At 33.7% G+C, this 26,839-nt stretch overlaps 1 protein-coding gene across 1 annotated transcript; it reads right to left on the bottom strand.

The window, feature by feature from the left end:
- On the bottom strand, window positions 1–26,193 carry LOC112058234 (uncharacterized). Its single transcript, XM_024098941.2, has 26 exons — window positions 25,992–26,193; window positions 25,198–25,382; window positions 22,862–24,459; window positions 22,482–22,661; window positions 22,258–22,398; window positions 21,472–22,158; window positions 21,254–21,394; window positions 20,312–20,512; window positions 19,391–19,522; window positions 18,455–18,640; window positions 16,073–16,256; window positions 15,287–15,396; window positions 14,144–14,290; window positions 12,934–13,130; window positions 12,303–12,333; window positions 11,645–11,861; window positions 10,337–10,418; window positions 9,398–9,576; window positions 8,466–8,661; window positions 7,972–8,196; window positions 7,789–7,885; window positions 7,337–7,493; window positions 6,051–6,227; window positions 5,595–5,758; window positions 4,112–4,261; window positions 1–3,224 (listed from the first exon to the last, which is right to left on the bottom strand). The coding sequence occupies exons 2-26, from the start codon at window positions 25,376–25,378 to the stop codon at window positions 3,057–3,059; spliced, it is 5,928 nt and encodes a 1,975-aa protein (XP_023954709.2). The 5' UTR covers window positions 25,379–25,382; window positions 25,992–26,193; the 3' UTR covers window positions 1–3,056.
- Between the last annotated feature and the right edge of the window lie 646 nt (window positions 26,194–26,839).

Genomic DNA, 26,839 nt, shown 5'->3' on the forward strand with positions numbered 1-26,839 from the left:
TATTTTTAAAAAGTTTATTAGGCAACAAGCATAACATGTTTGTATTACTATCTTACAGTTACGACTGAATAATATAATATCACTGATATCCGATATATGTGGTTTTTTTAGAAACTATAAATAAATAAAGCCTACAACTAACTATATCGAACATAACATACATACATAACAATATATCAAGTAGATACATTTCAAACTTGTTTAAAAAATTAATAATAGGTAAGTATGTAACAAAAAAAGACTTTTACTAGATATATCTTAATTATTTTTACCTGGCATCTCAACACATGCTTGGATACTTATCGTCTATGAATGAATGCAAGATGACATTTTCAGTCACTTTTTAGTACAAATTCTTCGTTTAATAGACGCTACATACTATGAAGGTGGTTAAGGTGTCTCGCAAAAATAATTAATTTACATGTACCTAATTGTAATGCTTAGTAACAAAATACAAAACTACATATTTATACATATACATTCAGCCTCAGTATTGGGAATACCCCAAAACTATAACCTTGATTTTCTGTATATTCGTTATAAGAATGAAAAATTTTCTATTTATATTGAATAGTAGAGGTATAAAGATAAAACAAAATCATGGCAAAAAATTGTGACAAGGTCAAGATAAATCTTATTACAAAAATTCGGAAATGGCACAAGATAACTAAAGCTGACGCATGTCAGGATTCAGTAAGATAACGATATTGGTGAAGCCGTATAAAAACAATCGACCGAAATTTAGGGTTTTTAGAAATCTAAGTTTTTATAAATTTAAATTTTTTTGTCCAAAGATGTACAGTATATAATATATTTGACAATTTGCATGTAATATGACGATTATTGTATTAGTATCGTAATTATACAAGCTCCTAAAAAAAAAATTGACTCATTATTTTAAAGAGGGTTGCCCGTCTTATATTGATCATATCACTCGCGCTAGCGTATAATAATAATAATAATGACACAGTTTTAACGTATACGTAATTTTAAACGTATATTTTGTAAAAAAAATACGTACTTATTTGAGAACGCAAAGAAAATTATTTTAATAGGAAAAAAATATTCTTTTTCAAGCACTTATTATAAATCAACTATTACTTATAATTGCCGACCAATACTGATTTCGGTTACTGAAAAATCTTTCTGTAAAAGTATTTTTTTTTCTGTGACAATCTCCGCCGAGATTAGTGTTTATACACATAAGAAAATAAACATTACTTTACATTATTTTCTAAAAGTAAATTATTTTCTAAAAGTATCAATGTACAGAAAATTATGTTATTTACACTGTTGACATTCAAAATATACAAAGTAAAATCATGGTAGGTATAGTTACACTATCTACCTCAACATTAAGAATCAATCTTGAAAAACAAGGCGTGATCAATTAAAAGAATAAATATATTAATTGATTATGAAACACGGCTAAAACTCACGTGATATACTCCGACGTAATATTACGTGAGTTTTAGCCGTGTTTCATAATCAATTAATATGAATAACACTCACGATAGTTTAAATTCTAAAATAAAATAAATATATTCATAACATATCTAATATACATACGTACAATGACCCTAAATAACTACAGATGCTACTTATAAATAAGAATAAAGTCCGTCATAAACCTTTTAAATATTTATTATTGAAAAAATATGTAGCACATTTTTGCATATCTACATTATTTCGAAGCCAGAAAATCTGCGTTCTTTTCCCAATTCGAGTCAATTTAAGATGACATCAGCGTAATATTTCTTTTTAACAAAAATAATAAATACAAAATACATATTATTATATTGATCAAACCATAATTAATCTACACCAAATCCCAAAAAAAATATTAACAATAAAACAGTCAAATAGACTGAACGTTCGTCTTATCGTACTCTGGAACAATGAAGATTCGAAAGGTCTTTACAACGGAAAGGTTTGGATAATTTCCTAAAAACTGCACTATATTTTTTCCGCCAATTTACCTCATTTGTGTGGTTAGATCTTTATATATTACACAACTTACAACACAGACTTAAAAAAAAATATTCTATATTTTTTTGAATAAAAATTGGTTGAAGCGATATTACTTATTTTTATGACAAAAGCTGATACACTTACATTTTTTTTATCAAATTTTTAGAAATGGGTATCTCATGTTTTATGAGTAACATTTTGGATATAAATATAAACAGACAATATTTTTCTTTAATTAGCTCTTCTTTTTCTTAAAAACTTGAAAATATTGGAATACATTAAAATTAGTATAAATAAATACTTGGACAGCGTCTGAAAGTAAAAACCCCCTTAAAAATACCCCCTTAAATATACCTACTTATATGAAGACTATTACTAACTGATAAGAATAATGAAAATTTTTAAATTAAAATTTTTAAAATGTTTCTTTGGTATACCATATGCAAGTTGGCTATCCCCGAGCAACCCTCCCAACCCTAAAATTCACCTTAATCCTGAAAATTCAAAATTCTCAAAATATACAAAGTATACAATTTTTTTTGTAAATACATGGTCGTTTTTTTTTTCTTTACAGTATTTTACAAAAAAGGACTTCCACATGTGTTTCATTATTATTATGCTACTATCTATTGAAATCGGCATGTTCAGATAAGTTTTTTTTTAAATAACAGGACCTCTCAGTGTTGAGTAGCTATTGAGACTCAATTATTATAGTGGTTTTCTATTAAACATCAAGTTTGTGGAAAACTAACTTTAACCCATAATTTTCATCAATAACATAAATTACCTTACCAATTCTAAGGATAAAGGAAAAACCAAGAACTATTATTAGTAGTATAACAAACCAATATACATTTTGTTACAAAACTAAAAAGCCCACCTAACAAATTAATAATAGCATATCACGATAGCTTAAATGTATTATAATAATAACTTTAATACAGGTAAAAAAACCTCTACGAGGGATATCTAACTACCCTCTATGAATATTTAATATTCTGAGGTTATTGTGTCTGCGTCGCTATCTGACAACTTGTATCCGCTGATATTAAGCCGGAAACATGTCCAATTTTGATGGATAAGTTTCATAAAGCAATCTCGTCACTAAGAATAAATATAATCCCGGCGTGTGTGGCTACTGCTAGTTTTCTATGGTGATGTTGTGATGGGTAGAAAGCCATAGATGGGACGTCGCTGAGGGGAAATCTTTCTGGATATTGCGTCCGGGGTCTATTGATGTATCTGCTTGTTTTCTGAAAAGTTATCATCCTTTTGAATAACATTTAAAAATATATATATATAGGTACAACTTCAGTTGTGAACTCACTTCGTTCGTTTTATAAAATGCACTCATAATTATTCCCTATTTTACGCCCGTTACATAATCTAGAATATATAAATTAGCCTATTTGCTACATTGTTATAATGAAAACTAATTTATTATTTGACATAGCCAATATAACAAACTATGGGGTTGCTAACTAAGGGCCTCACATGGCTCAGAGTTACTCAGAGCGCGATGAAGCAATCTATGCTGGGAGTATTTCTGCGTGAACGAATTAAAAATAAAGAGTTTCGTGAAAGAACCAAAGTTACCGACGTAGCTCAAGGAGTCGCAAAGCTAAAGTGGCAATTGACGGGGCATATAATAAAAGACAAACAGGAAAAAATGGACTAGACTAATAACAGAATGGTAGTATCCACTAGGCAGTATAGTAGTCATTAGACAGACAAAAAAATGGGAGCACGAAATCAGGAATATAGCGGATCCAACACGGACTCGTACTGCAAAAGACAGGACAGAGTGAAAATCTTTAAAGGAGGCCTTTGTAGGAAGACAAGATGAACCAAAATAACGACCGTTTGCCGATATTTAACATTGGCAAATTAAAATGTTAACTAGATGTCATGTAAACTAGATGGATTTTTTATTATATTTTAAAGTTCGAAGAGCCGATGGACGTTGGAAAACCAAGTTGCTAGAATGGCGACCCCGCACCGGAAAGCGCAGAGTTCATCGACCCTGTACCAGGTGCCCCGCACAAGGTTACGGTTAGCCACTGGATCCAGACGGCTCAAAGCCCTATTGTTTGCAAGTACTTAAAATAGGCCTATGTTCAGATATTTGTTAAAGCCATACCTTGTCAAGGTCCCTCATGATCTTGAAGTCTAACGCATACGATGCCACAACGTCTTGATACGTAAAAGGTTCCAACTTCAATTGGAGATTGTCGATTTTCTCCCTAGATCGCTTCTGACGCAGAGGAGTCATGTCAATAACGGCTATTGGCTAGAAATAGAAAAAAATAAAAGTTAGTGACAATGTAAAAAAGCCAAAATTTCAAACACCATTTTTGGCAAGCAGTACTGCGATATTTATTAAAGTTGCCTACACTAATGTTAGTATGACGTAATTAAAAAAAAATACACTTCGCATTTATATTTTAGGATAAGATTCTAGAATCATCAGTGACAATATCAATATCTGAAGTTTATGGCGAATCAATTAACGCCAAAAAAATGCATTTTTTTAAAATGTCAGTTACTGCAACCCTATAGTTACGCCCATGGCTAGTAGGTATATTTATTATATTTACTCAAGTTAATTAAAGCCATAGGGTAGTTGACTCATATAAAAAATATTAATTTCTTATAGTACATGAAATAAGGGTCCGAAATATATCGATATTATTTAATATAAAATAAGGATTTCATAAAATTTATTTTTGATTTTTCCAAACGTCAAAAACGCTGTCGCTTATTTTGTGACGTCAGAGTGTTACTTGATGTCACTAGAGGAATAAACGTCAAACTAAGGCGTTTCCAATTTTTTTACTTCTATTTCTTTATTTTTTTTCTTTGTCTCTTTATGGTTTAGTGTTTACGGGTTCACGTGACGTCATGACCAGTGGCGTAGCAAGGCGTGGACGAAGTAAGTGGGCGGCCGCCTACGGCCTCGCACCCAAAGGGGGATAGCCGAACCACTCGCGCGACCACGCGAGGCCCCTACAGCACCACAAAATCTATAGTATAGATGATTCTCTTTCAGCACATTTATATTTCTTCCACTATCATGTGAATATTATATTTATTGTATTATTGATATAAACGGCTTTAATTAATAAAGCACTACATGTGTCTAAAGGAGAAATTCTCGCTTCTTTGAGGTAAACTCTTACTCATTCAAACAAAAAAAAAACCATTAAGTTCGGACAAATGAGAACCTACTCTAGTTTTTCGTCGCTTAAAAAAATATTTAAAAATAGAAATTTGTAAGTACTTATGTCTCATAAAAAATATTATAATTTTATTTTAATGAAGTAGAAGGATAATAAACAATTTAAGACCATTAAAAAAATGTCAAGTAGCCTATTTTGATGATAAATAATCAGTCGATCCACCATATACATATTAATCTAGGGGGGGAGGGGTCTAGGGCAAGCTTATAGGTACTTAAATTGAGTATTTCACATTACAAATTGATACTGTCCGACCGAAACTAGTTTTAAGGCCGAAATCGAAACATCCATTTATGATTACTTTTTCGTGTCGAAGAAACAAAGTTAGCTCTTCCCCCCAACCCCCCTGCCCGTACCTCGCTAAGGCCCATGCGATCCACCCACCTCTTTCTGGAAGTCCAAGTATGCCGGATGTGTGGTGAGCATCTTCATGACGGGCGGCACGAACGTGGCCACGTGTCCGCAGTGCCGGCAGCCGCAGCACTTCTGCACCGCGCCCGTGCGACGTCCGAGCCCCCACAAATCTAGCTCGTTCACTGTTTGATTCACTAGAACAAGCATTCATTTATTTATTAGTTTTATCTGACTTTATTAGTAACTAGCTGACGCGGCGTCAGCTAGTTAAAGAAGAATTCTCTGGTATGCAGGTTTCCTCACGATGTTTTTCTTCACCGTTTAAGACACGTGATATTTAATTTCTTAAAATGCACACAACTGAAAAGTTGGAGCCCCGGACCGGATTCCAATCCACACCCTCCGGAATCGGATGCAGAGCTCATATCAACTAGGCTATAGTTTCGTAATAGACTAAATAAAACATTGAGAGCACGACTGACTTACCTATGAGTTCATTTCCTGAAAGCAGAACCGAAGGCCAGTGCGGCGCGAAGATAGCGGACGTTGACGAAATGTGTCGGTACACTCCCGCCGAGCCCCGCTGCTGGGCGGCCTCGCTGCCCGTCGGCGACACGCTGCTCACTAACCCGGCACCCACGACACTCGGGAACGTTTTAACATCTAAGAAAAGAAAAAGAAATCGTTTATTTTAAAAATCTTTAGTTTTTAAAATACTTTTAAATTTTAAAACACTTTAGTGCACGAATATCCCGGCTATATGATAGACGGAAAGTTTTTACATCTGCGTAAGGCATTAACTATTTTTCAGCACTAATATTCCGGCTCAAATGATGGAAGGGAACGTTTTTACATCTGCGTAAGGCATTGATGTGATTGACTATTTTCGGCACTAATAATCCGGCTCAAATGATGGAAGGGAACGTTTTTACATCTGCGTAAGGCATTGATACAATCGACTATTTTTCGGCACTAATATCCCGGCTGAAATGATGGCCGGGAACGTTTTTATATCTGCGTAAGGCATTAATATAATTGACTACTTTTCCGCACGAAATTCCGGCTCAAATTATAGTTTGGAACGCTTTTACATCAGCGTAAGGCACTGATATAATTAACTACTTTTCTGCAGGAATATCCCGGCGCAAATGATAGTCGTTTTTATATCTACGTAAACGTAAAGCATTTATATAATTAACTACTTTTCTGCGCAAATATTCTGGCTCAGATGATGATCAGAGATGCTAAAAAGCCAGTGAAGAGAAATATAGGCAATATTTCGTCCAATGGTATTATAGTTGTCCCAGTCCCATCTCTTTCGTACCAACGCAATGAAAGAGATAGCCGTGCTTCCGGTTGTGCCGCCATTGGTTGAATTTTTTTCATTTCTCTTCACGAGATTATCTCTCTGGTCGCATGTTAGCGCCACAGGACCGGTTTTATATACAAGCAAATATAACAACACGTAGATTTAAATATTAAGTAACGAAATATACTCGATTTTTTTTTACGAATCTGCATATAGCGCGTTATAAAAATAGCCACTTTTATACACGAAAATCTCACATGATATTTGGCAAATAGATCTCAGATTTTAGAATTATTCCTCAAACTATTAAAAAACATAAAGAATAAATTGTTTCGTTTGAAATTAATAAGTGTGACGTATTGCATTATTCTATATAATCTAGACTAATGGATACTTTCAAATGACGTAAAAGTCAGTTACACACAATTATACTTAAACATACCTATTGTAACACATAACTAACCTGTTATACTAGAACTATGTGGTCTATCGTCCTGAAACGGATAGAATATATTGACTCCGTCTTCAGTCTCCGTCAAGAGAGGGGAATCGCATGCCAAGTTGTAAGAAGCAACTGTCCCATCTGAGTAGCCCACTACAACAATTTCGTGGCCTTTTTTCTGAAAATTACAATAATGAACATTAATTTTATTCGTATTTAACAGGCCCAGCATACTGTAGTTCTGATCAAACTTTTTCATGGACTTATTATGATTATAATAATAGTTTTCATTTAAAAATATTGGGTAAAATTTTGATGTTGTTGTTAAATCTAAAACATTTATCCATACAAAAATACCATAAAACCGCAATAATCGCAACCTAGGTGGCTTGCCGGGAAAGTGATCTAACTGTTAAATCAATATAACACGATTTGCTACAATTATGGATATGCCTGACGAATTTATTACTTACCACTGACCAACTAATAGAAGTCGCTTGGACATTATCTCGCTTTCCTCTGGTTAACCTAAGTTCCGCGACTGGAGTCAGCCTATATATACTGCTTTCACTGTAAAAATAAACAATATTGTATCAAACGGAGTATATGTATTAACAAAATATATTGAGTCAATAATAATACTTAAACCAACAAACCTTGTTTTGATAGACGAAGGGTAAGGTACAGATAAGATATAAGCAGAACCATTTGAACATGCTATAGCCAAAAGGCCGAGTCTTAGGAACGTCTCTGCAGGCGATTCCGGCTTATCATCCAGGTCTGGAGTAACTAAGTTATCCCGTGCCCCAGAAGGACACCAATCGATCGCCCAAACAGTTCCGTAATCGTGAGCAATCCCTAAGGCAAATTCCGGTAACATACTGTAAATGAATTTTTCAGTTTTTATTAAATTTTCCAATAATCTCTGAAAGGATAAGATCGAATCGGTCTAAATTAAAAATGAACGCATCTTCAGCATATTAAAAAAAACTGTCATCATCCCTATTGAAAGAGACAACAGCCTTAGCGTACCTTAACTAACAGAACGTTATTTATAGTATGGAGTACAGAGTTATTCAGTTATTTCTCGTTAAAATTAATGTTTAATTCAAAAATAACATAGTTGGTCTTAAACGGAAGTTCCACTCACGTTGATAGATTTCCAAAGTCCCATATTTGCAGCAATCCAGAATGCTCGTAGGCCTTGGTGAAATCGAAACGGGGGATATCGACATCATTGTGTAATGCTACGGCCAAGAAGTGGCCAAAATCGTCCTCACTGTCATCCACATGCGGGGGAGCCCATGATATGCATTGTATGCATCCACCAACAAATACTGAGCAACCTTCAAAAAGAAAATAGATATAGTTTTTACAAAATATTAACTACTAGCTGACGCCGCGCGGTTTTACCCGCGTGGTTCCCAATCCCGTAGGAATACGGGGATAATATATAGCCTACAGCCTTCCTCGATAAATGGGCTATCTAACACTGAAAGAATTTTTCAAATCGGACCAGTAGTTCCTGAGATTAGCGCGTTCAATCAAACAAAGAAACTCTTCAGCTTTATAATCTTAATACTTAATATATAAATGCGAGATAATAGGAAACATTTCCAACAATAACTTTTCTCGAGAAAGACTATAGCTCAAGATTTACTTAAAATCCAAGGTTTTTCAGCCTTATTAGTTGAAATATTATTAATATTAAAAATACGAAGAATTGAGCGACATTTTATATCGCTCACTATGAAACAACTTTAACTTATTAATATATTATTCATAATTATTATCCTCTACCATGACTTATTGAACATCGATTTTCCCCATTCTCCGCATTCAGACAAGAACTAGACTTTGCTCGATCTTGGGCAACCCATTTCTTGATTTTGTTGGTTCTTACTTCTGTGTTATTGAACAACATTATTATTTGAAAAGCACTCGAGCATCATGCCTTTATTTATGACCGACTTTCATACCGTCCAACGCATACCATTTTATTAAGATTTGATGTAAATTTAATTGTAGCAGAACTAAGCATAACTTATTTATCTATTAAAGTTATTAATATGGACCACTCACCTTTATGTCTTTTGGCTTCGAACAGTGTATATGTGACAGGATCTGATCTATGAAGTATCACTTGACACGACTCCTTCAGAGGCGGCATGTAAGTATCTGATTTATTTGCTGCAATCAGTTCTACTGGGCAACTTCGCCACTGAGGATACAGTGTTTCACTTGTCAAAAAAGTTTTGCAACTGGAATACGAACAAATACTCAAATTGTAGTTGGAAAACACAGATAAAAATTATTTCCTGTAAAAATCGTTTCGAGATAAAAATAACTTTTCAAATATAAAATTGTAGAAGAGTAAATAAAAAGTTCAAAAATTAAAAAAAGTAGTATATAATTGTTATTGTATTAAAATTAAATTAATTAAATTAATGTGCATGTTAGTAGTTCATCCCAGCTGGCCTATTCACTAACTTTCGAGTTACTTTAGAGGAGAGGTTTGCTTACAAGAAGACGAGTTTAATGAAGATGACATTAATGAACCGTCGGAGAGTTTAACGAAACCTTCACTCCCCACCGCTCAACCCCTCTCCGAGCGCGCAATGTGAGCAACAGCGCGCCGCGCAGCAGCTTCGCAGTTTGGATCGAGCCGCGATGCAAAAACCTACTGACTAAACAAAAACCTGCTCATGACTAAGGGCCCCATACGCCCTTAGTCATGAGCAGGTTTTACCAATTTACCAAATAGCTATTGTTAGTTATTCTTAAGACAGGTGATTTCGCATTCACTATTAATTTATATCTAACTGATCAAAATTACTAACCAATTTATTTGCCATTGTGATTTTCGTTAACTGTGGGCTTTACGGAATAGGAAAAATGCAGTTGTTGATTTGTTTTAATTAATATTAGGTGGCTTTATAGACCAAAGTTGGTGAATTGACCAGCTAAGCGAACTGTATCACAAGTAAAAATAAAATTACTAAATACTTATATAATACTTACTAATCGTCCGCGCTCTGTTTTACAAAGGATTTTGCACATTTCACAGTAAACGGTATCCTCGTTACTTTTGTTGCTAAAGCACCTAGAAATCAAAATTTAAAAACCCATAAAACAGATGGCGCTTTAAGCAAATTTATGTTATCACTCATACCACACATTCCCGATTAATTAAATAATTTAGTAGGTTTAGGTAAAATTCATAACCTCCTCTGAATACTCTACAAACAGATTAAAAAAAAATTAAAACGCCATCACGTAAATCTTGAGGTACCAATAATAGGTATCTAAGAATCAGATTAGGTTAACGGTTGATGATGATGGTCTTCTCCTTCTTTTTTTTTTATTCTTTACAAGTTAGCCCTTGACTACAGACTCACCTGATGGTAAGTGATGATGCAGTCTAAGATGGAAGCGGGCTAACTTGTTAGGAGGATGAAAATCTACACCGCATAAACGGCATCGTACCGGAACGCTAAATCGCTTGGCGGTACGTCTTTGCTGGTAGGGTGGTAACTAGCCACGATCGAGACCTGGACCAATTAAGAAAATCTCAATCTTCCCAGCCGGGGATCGAACCCAGGACCTCCGTTTTGTAAATCCACCGCGCATACCACTGCGCCACGGAGGCCGTTACAGGTCTCGAGGCTTCGCCTCCTTGCCCAGGTAAGTCGCTGGGGAACTTGCTCCCTCGTTATGCTCTTCTAAGCCACTTTTGGAATTGCGGTTAACGGTTGATACTATACAGAGTGCTCGGCAGTATTTCCCATAACTCTAGGGCTATATATTCTTTAAGGAAAATTAATTAAATATGTCCAAGTAACATGTGTTCTAAAAGTGAAGTGCGGAGTGGCATACCACTATAAGAAAGTAAAAGCCATCTGTCCTGAAGAAATCAAGAAAATCACTGCACCACAAAGGTCTCGCTCGGTCTCTTTCGCTCTCGTCAAAAATGTAGCCTAGTACTCATCATCATCTTAACTTGTTATTGAATAAAAAAATTATTTCTTTTAATTTTACCTAAAGGCGTGTGTTACAAGGAGAGTTGGAATTATTGTAATTACTTTGTATGAAAACATAAAAAGTTTTGTTTTAGTAAAAAAAAAAAATTAGTTATGCAGTTCGGTTCCTTTAAGTGGACTCGTTAACTCCTTGAAGTTATGGGAAATACTCCCGAGCACCTGTATAATATTCATACCTCGAAATTTAGCCATTAGCAGCGCAACCACAAACATCACTATATCATTCATTACGTTACACGCAAGAGGTCTAATCCTCTTCACGAGATATGTCAAAGAGAGTGAAACTTACTTGATACATCGTGTCTCCTTCTCACCCGGTCTGAATAGCCTTCTTCGTCCGACAAGTTTGAATCGACGAAGCTGTCCAATGACTCATCCGATGATGACATATCCGCTGAGTCTTCAGAATCGACATATTCCTTGTACTTCACTTTAGAACACTTGTGTTCATCTAACTCTGGCTGGTCGTCGGCACCGTAGCCACACTTGGGGCAGTTATATTCGAACTAATAACATAAATATTGCATTTTTTTAAGGCTCTATATTACAGAAAACTTCCTACTAATATTATAAACGCGAAAGTTCGTATGGATGTTTGTTACCCTTTAACGCCGCAATTACTGAACAGATTTGGCTGAAATTGGGAATAGAAATAGATTTTACTAGTAATACATAGGCCTTTTCAGCCCGGAAAAATCTATGGTTCCAGAGGGATTTGTGAAAAACTAAATTCCACGCGGATGAAGTCGCGGGCATCCATTAGTAACAAAATAATGTTTTGTATTTCATAAAAGCTTCAATAGTACAACGGTAAAGGGGCCGGACTCATCACCGAGAGGTCGTGGGTTCGATCCCCACCTACTGGACTATTGTTGTACCCACTCCTTACACAGTCTTTTCCGAGTAATTGGTGAAGAATATTCTTTTTTTAAAAAAATCAAACTTACCTTTTCAGATTTCTCAATAAATTGTCGGGCCCTAAAAAATAAAACATAACATTAGATACTACCAATTATTAAAATAACAATAAAATCCACCGACTTCTAATCTAAAATCTAATCTACCTTATGATCACTTTGAAGGCGCTGCCAATACAGTGATGCATTAACTCAAGCCGCTTAAATCATTATGTTTTAGGATTTTCAGATGACTGGCTTGGCACCGCCTTCAAAGTGATCAGAAGGTAGCACATACAATGTCATAAACAATAGCACATAAATTTGAAGTCGGTTGAATTTTTTTGTTAGAAAGATTTCATTTTTCTGTTCTTAGTGTGTCCTAGCATAGTAAACAAAGGCGCCACAGTGCGGGCAATTACTTTTTTTTTCATTTAAAAAAAATACTGAACTGATTTTCATTAAAAATTACATGGAAATATACTCTTTGAAACAATAAAAAATATTTAAAATTGGTAAGGAAATTACGAAGTTAAAAAAAGTCCTCCTTTTTTAAGTCGGTTAAAAATGCAATAAATGCATAATTGGCAAAGCAAACTTTGTAATTTTGGACAGAATTTAAATTTTTACAAAAACAAAATTTTATTTAATATTTTTGTAGTGTTAGTGTAAAAGTGCTTACTTTTCAGCAGCTCGTCTTCGCTCAGAAAGTTGTTCAGTTTTAGGGGAATCAACCGATTCCTTTTCCTCTGTTTCTTGTTTTAAGCGTCTCTCTTTTGATACTAGTTCCCTGTTATGCATTATTGTGTGCTGACTTTTATAAATGGTCAGATATTTATTGTTGCATAGTTCACAGTAAGTTTTATATTCATCTGTCTCCTATAAAATAACCAGAGAAAGAAAAAATTTAATTATGGTAACATTGTTGGTATTTTATAAGGATGGAAATTGACTCAATTAGCTCATGTAGCTAGCTTGGCTTTTGTGGAAAGAAATACGAGTACATAGTATAAAAGCCTAGTAGCTTTTATAATATGTACTCGCTTGCTTTATCACTGATTATTATCAGTCTAAATAAATCACTCCAAAACATTTTTTAACATAAGTTAAAGAAGCTCTTGACCTGATCATTCATCATCATTAACAACCCATATTCGGCTCACTGTTGAGCACGAGTCTCCGCTGGCCCAATGCGGATTGGCAGACTTCACACAGGTATGCAGGTTTCCTCACGATGATTTTCCTTCATTGAATTTCTTAAAATGCACATAACTGAGAGTTGGAGGTGAATGCCCCTAACCGAATTCGAACCTACGCCTTCCGAATGGACGACAGAGGTCATATTCACTAGGCTATTACAATGTATCTGACCTGATATTAAGTGATAATTCATATTATCTCAGATTGGTTTGGTCTTACTTTCAAAGGGTTATCGTACCGAAATGCTAAGTTGGTCGGCAATACGACTTTTCCAAAAAACCTCGGCTGTCATACAATGATGTATAGTTTAGCAACTTCGTTCGTAACACTCCTGATGTTGTGCGCGGGCAGGGTCGTGTAGCGATGAATGAAAAACCCATGACTGATGCACGTCACTTCCCCGCAAGCACGATTTCACACCCGCGCAGTCTTTCCGCCCGTCGCCCGCATATCATAGGAGTGTTATCAACAAACTTGCCAGACTATAATGGTTCGCGTCTTGTGTCGTGAGACTGGGCCTGAACCATTTCAGCGGGTCAAATCTCACACTGACCAGAGGCGAAAATCAATCCTTGGACGTCTCGGTTAAAGGGTAACACATTTCAAACTGGGCCAGATAAGCCATAAACAATTATTCTTATGGCATTTTAAGAAATCTTAAAAAAATAATAATAAATTGAAAGTATACGTACCTCCTCAGTTTTCCCACACTGTATGATGTGGGCAAAGAAACCCATAGGCGAGGCTCTAGTATCACCGCAGTTGTTACATTTCAATTTGCCATATTCTTTTTTTAATGCCTTAAGCTGTTTCTCAATTACACTTGGTTTTTTTACATCCTGTAGTAAATAAATTGGAAATTATAACTTTCACTCTCTCAACTCAATGTGATTTATATTCTTTAAGACGTTAGACCACTAAACAGAATAATAAAAATCCTCGTCATGGCAAGGAAAAAAAATTGTTCTATTAATATAGTATTCATACACCATGAGCTGTTTGTCACGGAGTCCTTACGCCATGCACCTACTACATATCACCTTAAAATTGTAAATTCCGTTAGATTATAATCGATCTCGCGAGATTGTAAACTGACGAAAGATTGTAAACCCCAAAATCTTACAATTTAACATGTTATTATTATTCGGTAGATTGTAAGGATTTTTTTCAAAATTGGTACATTCACAAATAGAAAAATACCTAACCTACCTTTTAAAACATTGGTTTCTGAGTCACTCAAGTTCCGGTTCTTAGGAGTATGTATGGAGTTCACAATCTTTTGACAGTTCATAATCTCGCGAGATAGATTACAAACCAACGGTTTATAATTTTAAGGTGTCATACACAGACATGACAGTCAACATCCCTACTATATCACGTCAGGGGGAGGAAGACTTACTGTTGTCATTCTTTGCTGACTACCACTGGCGTGCACTTGCACATGCATTACAGTACTCCTTATCTAAGAGTTTCCTTATTTTTCTTACTAGTTCATACCCTGATAGACAATCTTATGCACGCCACTGCTGACTACAGTGCGTATATTGCGTCGTTCTACCACCGTCGTCATCGTCTACTGTGTTTCCTGACACGTATAATTTAAGCACTTCAAAGGCAAGAGTGAATAGGCATCTTCTAGGCAAATGCGCGCTTCATCTTGGACCTCATCACTGATATCTATCAGTCATGATTGTTGTCAAGCGAAAGCCTAAACTACCCAAACGATATTTCCAAAACTTGTCGTCCCATTCCGTCACAGTCAAACAACGTTATGTATAAAGTGATCTTTACACGTTCAAACCAGCACATTTAGAATTTATAGTACGATAACTTACTATAGGATAGTCGCCAACAAACCAAGCTAAATTATAATGCACTTTCATAGCATGCCTGTTCCAATTATTTACATCCACTTTTTCCGCACATATAGCACATTCATATGAATCTGGAATACATAATATGTAAATAAATATTCGGACCTTGAATAAGTAATAGTAGAATGTTGAAAACCATAACAATTAGATAAGTCAACAGTTTCAAATCTCAAAACGTTAGACAAATAAGTAGATTTTTTGACCTAGCTCTTTAGTGATGGACAATACTTTCAGTGAAATGTTATAACACCTTTAATTAAAGCATTTGTTTTGTCAAAAAAAACTGCGACAACCTGAAGGTTCTTTGTAAATTTAAAATTTTATAAAAGTACTAAATTATCGTATCACTAAATATAAAAATTTAAGTCAGTAATTAATACCCCTGAACAGAAGGCAGGTTCCAGCGTTAAAGGGCAATAAGAAAAATAAATTTAGAGTTTATAATTTCCAGTTTTTACAGTTTATTTCATTCTGCTTGGTAAAAAAGATATAGACTTTAAAAGAAGAACTTAAGAAGAAGAATTAGAGGCGATTACTTGTTCATTTTATTAAAATTATAATACTTTTAATTATTAATTTTTCACTTTACAACAAATATGATGATATTATGGGCGTGTGCCGCATAAACGTATAGTTTTACATATTTTTATCTTAAAATAGACATCTGACAAAAAAACAATAGTAATAGTAAGATGATGATGATAATGTGAGCGAATTGTTTGTTTATTAAAAACAAATTAAACATACCTTTGTCGGAACCTCTATCAACAATCATCGAGGATTCAAATAATTCGGAATTGCAATCTTCCAAATGTGTTAAATAAGCTTTTACATATTTCCTGTTGAGACCACATTTGTTGCATGTCAATCCGTTATATTGTTTGCTTATTATATATAAGTAATTGTACACTTCCTCTTCATTACTCACATCCTGAAATGACAAAAAGTCATATACATTACATCATATAGTCATTACATCATTTAGTCATATACATTATACATACATTTTTTACATATAGTACATTTTTACACACATGTAAAACTTTCTGCAAATAGTAGAGCTTCTTGAAACATAGCGTCGGTCAATGGGCCTAACAAGCGCACCAAGAATAAACGAGAACTTTTATCACGAAATATCGAAAGCCGCTTGCAGTACAAATATGAAATTTGGTAGAGAGGTTGTTTATAATAAGTACTAGCGGACGCCCGCGACTTCGTCCGCGTAAAATTCGATGTCAACATTACTACTACCCCTACCCTACCCCTACCCCTACCCTGCCACTACCCCAACCCTACCCCTACCCTACCCAACCCCTACCCCTACGCTACGCCTACCCTTACCCCCACCCTACCCCTACCCTACCCCAAACCTACCCCAAACCTACCCCTACCCTACCCCTACCTTACCTACACCCTACCCCCATCCTACCCCTACCTTCCCCGTACCCTATCCCTTTCCTACCCCTATCCCACCTGTATCCCTATCTCACACCTATCCTACCCCTACCCTACCACTTCCCTATCCTACCCGTACCTCTACCCTACCCCTACTCTACCTCTACCCCTACACTACCCCCTACCCTTAGCAAAATCGATCCAACCCTTCGAGAGTGCTGCGATGACTAAGGGAAATAGAGACTTCTATGCTTATAATAAGAGGTAAAGTTTGTGTGGTTGCAGGAGGTAATCTCCGGATCTACTGGACCGATTTGGAAAATTGTTATACCAATAGAAAGCTACATTATTTGCGAGTGTCATAGGCTATGTTTGATCCCCATATTCACACGGGAACGGGAACTATGTAAGTGAAACCGCGGGGCGTCATATAGCGGAATTTCTGCGTCTTTTAGAAATTTTGTATTATCTCCGAAACTATTTAAGTAATTAACATACTGTAAAGGGCAAATCTTATCTCCATAATATCTTTGTGATTATTAAATAATTTATTTTAATAAGGATTAAAGTTTAGTTGTATAAATAATGACGTAAACCTAAGTATATAAAATTAATATTTTTTAAAACACAAAAGGTACTATATCTGCTAATATATAGAAGATAGATATATGGTGTCGCGAACTTTTTTGTAGAACTTTTAAAGATATATAAAGTCTCTGTACATTAATTTAAATTTTACATAATAGTTAAGGCAGCGCATGCGAATAAGTCTGCTTAAGAGGATTTTCGGTCCGACCTGTATGACAAAAACTGTGTTAACTCGGCGAATATATATCATACTAATATAAAATATAGCCTATAGCACTCCCCGATAATGTAGCATTCTACTGGTGAAAGAATTTTTGAAATCGGACCAGTAGTTCCGAAGATTACCCCATTTAAAAAATGTGACAAACTTACAAACTTACAAACTTTACCTCTTTATAATATTAGTATAGATATAGATATGTAGGCTAAGAACGGATGTTGCGACAGGGCCGGATTAAGGAGGACTAAGGGCGGTCGTCGTCGCAGACTCCCGCTTGTTCTACATATAACTCACTCTTTCGTCCCATTTCAACGATAGAGAAAACAATATTTTAGAAAATAAAGCTCTTGCTTTCGCTATTTTTGCTTTAGATACGTTTTTTTTTTGTATTTTAATTTTTTTGTTATAGTTCGTCTGCTTCTGGAAGTCGGTTTGCTTTTGAAGGTTATTACGGAGCAAGCGCATTAGTGTGTATAATCTGACTCAACTGTCTACCTACTGTCAAACGCTTATGACGTATATAAATTCAACCAATTCCAAAGCCAAATGGACTTTTAAAAGTAGACAAACTATAACAAAAAACAGTTATTTGTGCAACAAGAGAGCAAAGTTTATTTTCGCTGCGAGTGCCGAATTTAAATCTCCGAGCAGTCGGAGGACGCTACAATTGAATCACGAGCGTAGCGAGTGATTCTAAGTTAAAATCCTGAGCCTTGTGAGAGATTCAAAGGCGCAAGAAGCGAAATACTTTGCTCTCGTGTGACACATACAACTTTTCATCTTACTAGCGAAAAAATACAAGAAATTAGAATCACGGAGTAAATAAACACCACTTTTGCTCACTGTTTTTAAGCAGTAAACGCGCCATTTTTGAACTAGAGAGGTGAAAAACACATTTATAACACATATTCTTTAGTAATACACACCAAAGGTCGTTTTCCTTCTTTCCAAGCTAAATAGGCGTGACTCAGATGCACATGATTAAACCAATTCTTTCCTTCGACGTCCATTTTGCAAACTCCACATTTCGCGTCCTCGCCGTTACTCAAATTCAAAATAAGTGAATCTACAGCGTTGTCATCGCAGGAAGTTTCGAGTACTTCAGAACTACCCTGAAGATTGAAAAAATGTATAATATGTTAAGTGTATAATTGTTAATTAATCAACTAATCAAGCACATTAATCTAAGGTACGAACTGACTAAAACTTTATGCCTTATCTCCTGATGGGCGTCACTGACTGCGACAGATTTTAACTAAAGTAGACAATAAATTGTGAGTAGGTACCTAATAAATAAAAATATTAAATAAAGGTCATAATCTTTATTCACTTTTATATAGAGGTCCTTCGGAATCTTCCACAAAACAGTAAGGTCTAAGTACCTACTATACGCTTAATTTGTTATAGGAAGAGCATAACACAGAACCAAAGAATATATTACTCCAAGGAGAAGATGTGAAGGTATATATGTCACCGTTAAATTGTAAAATACGTTAGTTTACAATCTCACTCGCGATATTGTAATCTGTGGATATATTGTGAACTGAACATACATGATTAAAATTTAACGTGTATTGTTCGGTATATTATAATCTATCGAACTGAAACCGTTACAAGATTTACGTAATACAAGATTTTAGATATCAGCGGTAACGTAGCAGGGGGGCCGGAAGGGCATCAACGCGCGCGCCTCCCTCCCACCTGCAGTCGCCAGACTCCATGTATGACCTGCGCGTAGCGACATCCGCAGCTGATTTCCTATAGTTTGCATCCGACTATACGTAGGTAATGTCCGCCAATCCATACTAGATTTATCTGGTGCCTACTAATAAATTGCTAACTTTTTAAATTCTAATACTCACGCTACATGTCTCTATGTGTTTCAAATAACTTTTTACATATCTGCGGTTTGATCCGCATTTTCCACAGATCAATCCAGACAAAGGCTTTATACTGAACAAGTGGTCATATACTTGTTGGCTATTGTTAACATCCTGTAAAAAATACATTGCAGGAATTAGTAGAAGACCTCTCATATCTTTCAAAGAATTATACAAGATACCCAACATTAAGAGAAAAACAAATAAAAAAAAAATCATCCCCACTTTACTTCAGGGGAGGTACCCTAAAAAAAATATTTTTCAAGATTTTATCTTAATATATATATATATAGATAAAATATTAATAAATAGATAAAATCTTGAATATGATGTAGGTGCATTAAAAATGTGTTTTAATGTACCTAAATCATACTCATTGTAAATTTCAGCTTTCTAGTAGTAATAGTCTCTGCGCTAAGCCGCGGACAGACTGACGGACGGACAGACGGACATTGTGAAGCTATAAAGTCTCCTTGTGTACCGGAACCTGTGTGTTGTGTTATAATATAGATACATGTGTTACTAACCAGCCGTTGTTTTTTACTGTTGCTTAATTAATAGTTATACAACTTCAGCCACAATGTCTTACAAATTGCGTGGTACATTATCTCTTTCCGACGCTCAGAAATTTTTATTACTTGGTAACCCAGTTAGCTACCAGAATGAAGAATTTTCGTAAAAAAAAAAAGTTGAGCGTTTCATAAGGATGAAGTTACTCACGGAAATTATCTTGATAGTAATCAATTATAAAAATGTTCTACGGATCCTGGGCATATGACACTCAGTAATAACGTGACTTAATAGTGGTAATACAATTTTCAAAATCGGTTCAGAAGATTCAGAGATTACCCCCTTAAACACTACAAATTTTGCCTCTTTAAAATATTAGTATAGCAAACTTACTATTTCAGGTTCACCTTCCTTCCAGGCAATATAATCATGTTCTTTGAATATGTGTGTAGACCAATCAATTTCTTTCATTTCTAGTTTACATACACCACATTTAACCAAATCTTCAATTTTTTCTTGTTTATTTTTTTCTTTTTTAACCTTGGTTACTTTTTCCGTTCTGACAACAAGTGGTTGGTCATCTGCTAAATCTTCCTGTGAACGGCAATTCACAACCATAAATATACATAAAGGAATGTTAGTAAACATAATACTAATGTGTTGCTAAAATAATAAATATAATGAAAAAAAAAATAGTTTCGGAAAAAACTGGGACTGTGTCCGCTGCTATTGGTCGACTTGTGTCTTTTTCTATTCACAAATATGTCGTATGTTCTTGATTGGATTACTAGCGGACGCCTGCGACTTCGTCCGCATGGAATTTAGTTTTTCCGGGATGAAAACTGTTTTAATCTCTGTAAAATGTATTTCCGTTCCAAATTTCAGCCAAATCGCTTCAGTAGCCGCAACGCAAAAGAAGAACAAACATACACACTTACACACAAACTTTCGCCTTTATAATATTAGTGTGATGTAATTTGTAATCTATACTAATATGATAAAGCTGAAGAGTTTGTTTGTTTGTTTGTTTGTTGAACGCGCTAATCTCTAGAACTACTGGTCCGATTTAAAAATTCTTTCAGTGTTAGATAGGCCATTTATCGAGGTAGGCCATAGGCTATATATTATCCCTGTATTCCTACGGGAACAGGAACCACGCGGGTGAAACCGAGCGGCGTCAGCTAGTTTTGTATTATTTAAGTTTCTACCTATTATTTGTAGCATGCTGTGAGTAACTGAACTGCTACACTTAGATTATATAGATAGATAGATTAAATCAATTGAACCAAATAATTAAATCTGTGCTAATCCACATGAACAACATGATGAACTTACCATACTTTCACAATTTTTAATGTGTTTTTGGTAAGATTTTGCGAATTTGCGCTTTGTACCACATCCTTTGCAAACCAATTCACCAACTTCTTTTATAATAAAATTTAGGTGATTCCGAACTTCATTTTCGTTTTCATAATCCTAGAAAAAACAAATATTGATATAAATGCAAGATATCATTTTGCTGATTTTTTTGTTCAAATTTTCTCAAAACTTACCAATGGTGGTTCTCCATCTTTCCAAGCTAAGTAATCGTGTTTGTCGGTTATATGTTGTACCCAGGAGCTTTCACAGACAATTTCTTTACATACACCACAAGTGACTTTTTGAAATTCGTTTTCTACTTCAGCTACAGATAAATTTGACTCATGTTTTACAACTGTTGACACTTGTGGTGCAGTTTCTAACTGAATTTCTTCTTCTATATTTCGTTTTTTCTCAGTTTTTGTCTCAGGTGCCCGCTTTTTTACAGTATGTGATTGTACTAATGGCAATTCTTGTTTTTTATTTTTGTCTTTATTTTTCCGTAATACTGCCAGAGTAGACACTTCCGTAATTTGATTAAGTTCTGTTTTTGACCCTAATATTTCTTGACTTATATTTATTTGTCTGGTTTTCATATCTAACAAAGGCGTGTTGGATACATGCTTTTGTGTTTCTGTGTCTTGTTCTTTTTCTTTGAATATTTTATTTTTATTTTTCTTATTTTGTAACTCAGATTCAGGTGCTAATGACTTGTCTACTGCTACGTGTTTTTCATTATTTTGTTTTATTCTTTTTCGTTTTTTCGAATTTCGCACCGGCTTTTTGTCAGATTGTAATGTTGGAACTTCTGTTTTCGGAGTATTCTCCAATTCTACTCCAACAACGGGACATTCTGTAACAATAGTATTTTTTCCCGGATACTGAAAACATTAACTTGAATTAGATAAATAGATAGTTTTTATTGCACACACATTAGATTGTTGTTACTTTCTTCTATTCTATATAGCCTTATTTCTTACCTTTTGTTCTTTACATTTCCAAACATGATCTATAAATTTTTTAACATCAAGTAAACTTGATTTGCAAAATGTACATGTTAACTTATCAGTAGATTTTAAACGTTCATTTAATTTTGTAAATAAATCTTTGTTTTCCCAGTCCTATAAAGAATAAAATATTTAACTATTATTAATATTATACTGCCATATTTTTTACACATCCAATAGGTACTAATTTTACTTACAAATTCTTGTCCTTCACTCCATGCTATGAAACAATGCTCCTCTGATAAATGATTATCCCAATCATTTGCTGAGATCTTACATTTACAGACACCACATTTAACAGCTATATTTGCTTTTTTTGCTTTGGACTTTTCATTGTCCGATTCACTTTCTGATGTTTTATCAGAACGTTTTCTTTTCTATAATTAAATAATATATTAATTAGGTACCAAGAAATTTTAACCTAACCTGACAGAAATATTCATAACCATAGTAACAATATAACTGATTTCAAATCCTAAACAACATATGAAACAACTATCAATGAGTCAAAACCTTTAAAAGTTTCAGATTCATACATAGCCATTATGAGCTTCAAATAGAATTAATTCTTACTTACACTATTTTTTAACATATTCTCATCATCATGGCATTGTTTCTTGTTATCTACATTATTGTTCATTTGCAATTCTTCTAGAATTTCTTGATTTATCTGTTCACAAATATTTCCAATATAACTCCAACATATGCCCATCACAGGATCATGGGGTCTGTTTAACTCGCATTTTTCATCGATTTCTTCCACTTTACTACTAACTTTTTTATATGTATGTTCAACATTATCATCATATATACTTAATAACGTGTCTATTGAACATTGGTTTTCTAATCGTTCCCAAAAATGAATATGTTCATAATAATCGACATCATCATTATCATAACTATTAAGAGTACCGAAATCCTCACATAAACAAAAATTACACAAAGTATTATTGCCGTCATTTATATTTTTATCATTCATTTTATAATCTATATCATTATTTACATTATATTCTAAATAAGATATACCACAAGCAATATTAGACAATTTTGAAGTCTTGAGTTTAGAGTAAGTTTTTATATCTCCATTTAGATTAATACTTTTATGAGTTTCGCCACCTGGTTTTTCAACACCTTGAATACATAATTTAGAATTACTTGTAGTATTAGTATTATTGATACTCTTTTGTTTATCTTGACCTTTGTCTTTACTTAAATCAGAGTTATCAAGGTTATTTACGGAACTAATATTGTTTAGAACTATACTGTTTTCCGAATTATAATTTGCATGCCCTGCTTCGTTTAATTCTTCATATGAGTCATAAGTATCATTTTGTATTTCACTCATGGCACTCAGTTTGTACTCTTCTAAGGTAGCCGGAAAACTGACATTGCCATTTGTTATAGATTGAAGTTTTGGATATTCTTGTGACCCATTTTCATCATCAGATTCTGCATCAATTATGGGGCTTTTCGATTTAACTTTTTTATTTTTGCTTAAATTTTCATTTTCATTGTGTAAAAAATTTTGTTTTAAATTATTATCTAATACCATTTCTCCAATATGAATCAATTCATTTTTAGCATCACTTAATTTCGAAATGTTGTGTGTTTCATTTATTTTAACTGTATTTCTTTCAGAACAAAAATCAGAAATAGAATCAATTTTTAATATACTTTCAAATACTACTTTCTCTGGTGATAGTATGTTTGCTTTATTATTTGTACAACTTTGTTTAGGAACCATCTGCTTATTTTTCATATCTTTTCCAGTTGCTTCTACAAGCTCCACACTATCCATACCTTTATCAGTAAGCTGCATATTATTTGATTTCAACTCATATTTATAACCACTATCATTATTTGTGTGTATATTTGAGGTTTTCAAAATATCAGCTTTTAATTCATCTGTGTAATTAAATAACTCGTTTTGTCCTACATCCTCAACATTATCAGCAGATTTCGCAATAATTTCTTCAATACATGTTTCGTTTGTATCTAACAAAAGATTTGGTTTCATTGAACTAAATGTTGGGCTAAGAAATACAGATGCTTTCATCAAGTTAGCTGTTTCTAAAATAGATGAATTGTTTTCCTCATTATGACTATAGGTTTTTCCTGGACACAATTCAGGTGGTTCTGGCATTGTATGAAACTGCTCCAAATTACTGCAGACATCTGAATAAAATGAAATTAGAATTTTTAATTCCTATAAATTTTGTATAATTTAAATTAGTTAGTTACAATCAAAACATCCAAATCTGGTCCCCAAGGCTAGGAAATATTTAAATTTTTGCTCTATTAATAGAAGCCTGGATTTGGGAAAGTTGGTGATTCAAAGATTTTATACTATTGATAGAAAAAAAAAGATATGTTACCTATTATTGAACACACAACTCAACATTGTAGACTATGTTGTTTACTATGTAACTAAATGAAATTAAAACACTTAGGCAGTTTTGTTGACCTCAGTTTCAATCTGCAAGTGATTGTTACAGTAAATTCCACCTGCCTACCTGCAATGGAGACGTGTGGTGGGTCCAAATGGTTTCTATGAGTATTTTTTAACTCTTCTCTTTAAAAACAAATACAACTACAATTTCTAATTTTTTTCTTTATATACATATAAAATCAAACAAAATAATAATAATGGTCAACAATCTACATTAAAGGTTATTTATATAAGGACATAACAAAAAAAAAGATTGTTTAATATTGTAATCTCATTGTAATATTGTAATTATTTAATAATCTATTTCTATACTTGTCTGGTATAGAAAAGTTAAACTATATAAATAAATATTGAGAGTGAATCTCTCAATATTTATTAAAAAAACTTACGTATTTGACTAACTACTTTCTATATTTTTAACACTTCATAATTTCTAATAATCTTCTTATTATCAATTTACTCACCTGCATTTTTTTCTGACGATTGTTGGGGTGATTTAATATTTTCCAAATTAATACCCAATTTTTCCAAAAGGTCTGGTGGTAAAACAAGTACATCATTCCTTGGTTTCAATTTTTCTTTTTTTGGGGTAATTTTTTTGTGGCTGGATCCACATTTTTGTTTTAGTGACTTTTTAGTACTCATTTTTCTAAAAAAGTATAGTTCAATTTAAATATTACTATAAAATAAAGAAAACAAATTTAAAATAAAATTAAAAAAAACAAAAACTAAATCATGGCCTGGGATTGAACCCAGAACAATCAAAAGTTATGCCACAAAATCCAAACCATATGTCACCTGTGCTAACCTCTACCAATAAGACTTAGCGAACTTAAAGATACTATTACACCATTTAAAAATTAATAATAAAAAAAATCAAGGAATGTAATTATTGATGAACAATATTATAGTGTATTAACACTTCAGATAAAATATTACGCAACATAAATTTAAAATTACACAAAATATGTACCTAGGTAATTAGTTGCAAAAGTAACTTTAGAGATAAATTAAAAATCATTAATATGAAAAAAAATAAACAAAACATAAAATATGCAGGAAAAAATTAATTGTATAATCTTGGAATCGAACCAAGGGACTTAGTTTGACGAGAACACGTGTTTTCGCCCGAGCTAAAAAGCTCAGGATAACACTGACGTAATTTTAATACGGTTTCAATAAATACGTTTAACAACTTTTATTCGTGTACATTAAAGTTTAAAAAGGCTAAAATACGAGTTTTATTCTGTCTACTTACGTGTGCCGTTTTACTCAAATACATAATTTCACCCACTTGAACACAAATTGTTTAAAAAAAAAACACAAAATTAAATAAAAACTTCGAACTATTCAAGAATGATAATTGAGAATTTCATAATCTTAATATTAATTTTCCGTCGGGAAGATTTAAAAAATAGGGTTAGAACTCGACAATCGTCAAATGTCAATTTTGAATAACACTAATTTGAGTTTGACATTGATAGAGAAAGAGATTCTTTGGGGTTGGCCCATAGAGTAGAATGTATATAGGTTGGCCGGTGAAAGCTAATCGCAGATAGCGCTATCTGCGCTAGTGCCTTAGTATACTATGGTCTGTGGCGTTTTTAGCGGTAAATTTAAAAAAAAGGAACTTGTTTCAAAAACAAATTAATCTTCGAGAGATAAATACATAAAATTTGTTAGAGCTAAAAATGCTTTACATTTGACCGATTTGACCTTTGAAAATACTTTTTTCATAGATACCACACATAAAAAACAGTTTTCTTTTAATCGCATGGAAAATACTGAAGAAAATATTAAAGAGGAACTTCTTCATGATCATAAAACGACAAAAAAAAATAAACAAAGCCGCATTTAATATAAAAAACGATCATATTTTATACAAAATAAAAACATTTTCATTTATGTGTTTGTTTTATAATTTTTCTAGTTATTTATTTGTTTTTTATCTCAGTAAGTCTCTGTACAATCTAGCATCTGTTTTAATGGGTGTGGGTAGGTACAACAACCTTGTACCGACTCGTAAATCTATGGGTACTACCATGCGAGCGGCTCAATCGAAACGGGGGATAAAGTTGCCGACTCTGCGGCATTAGAGCTCAGAAT

This window comes from Bicyclus anynana, chromosome 3, assembly GCF_947172395.1.
Source record: "Bicyclus anynana chromosome 3, ilBicAnyn1.1, whole genome shotgun sequence".
Classification (NCBI taxonomy): Eukaryota; Metazoa; Arthropoda; class Insecta; order Lepidoptera; family Nymphalidae; genus Bicyclus; species Bicyclus anynana.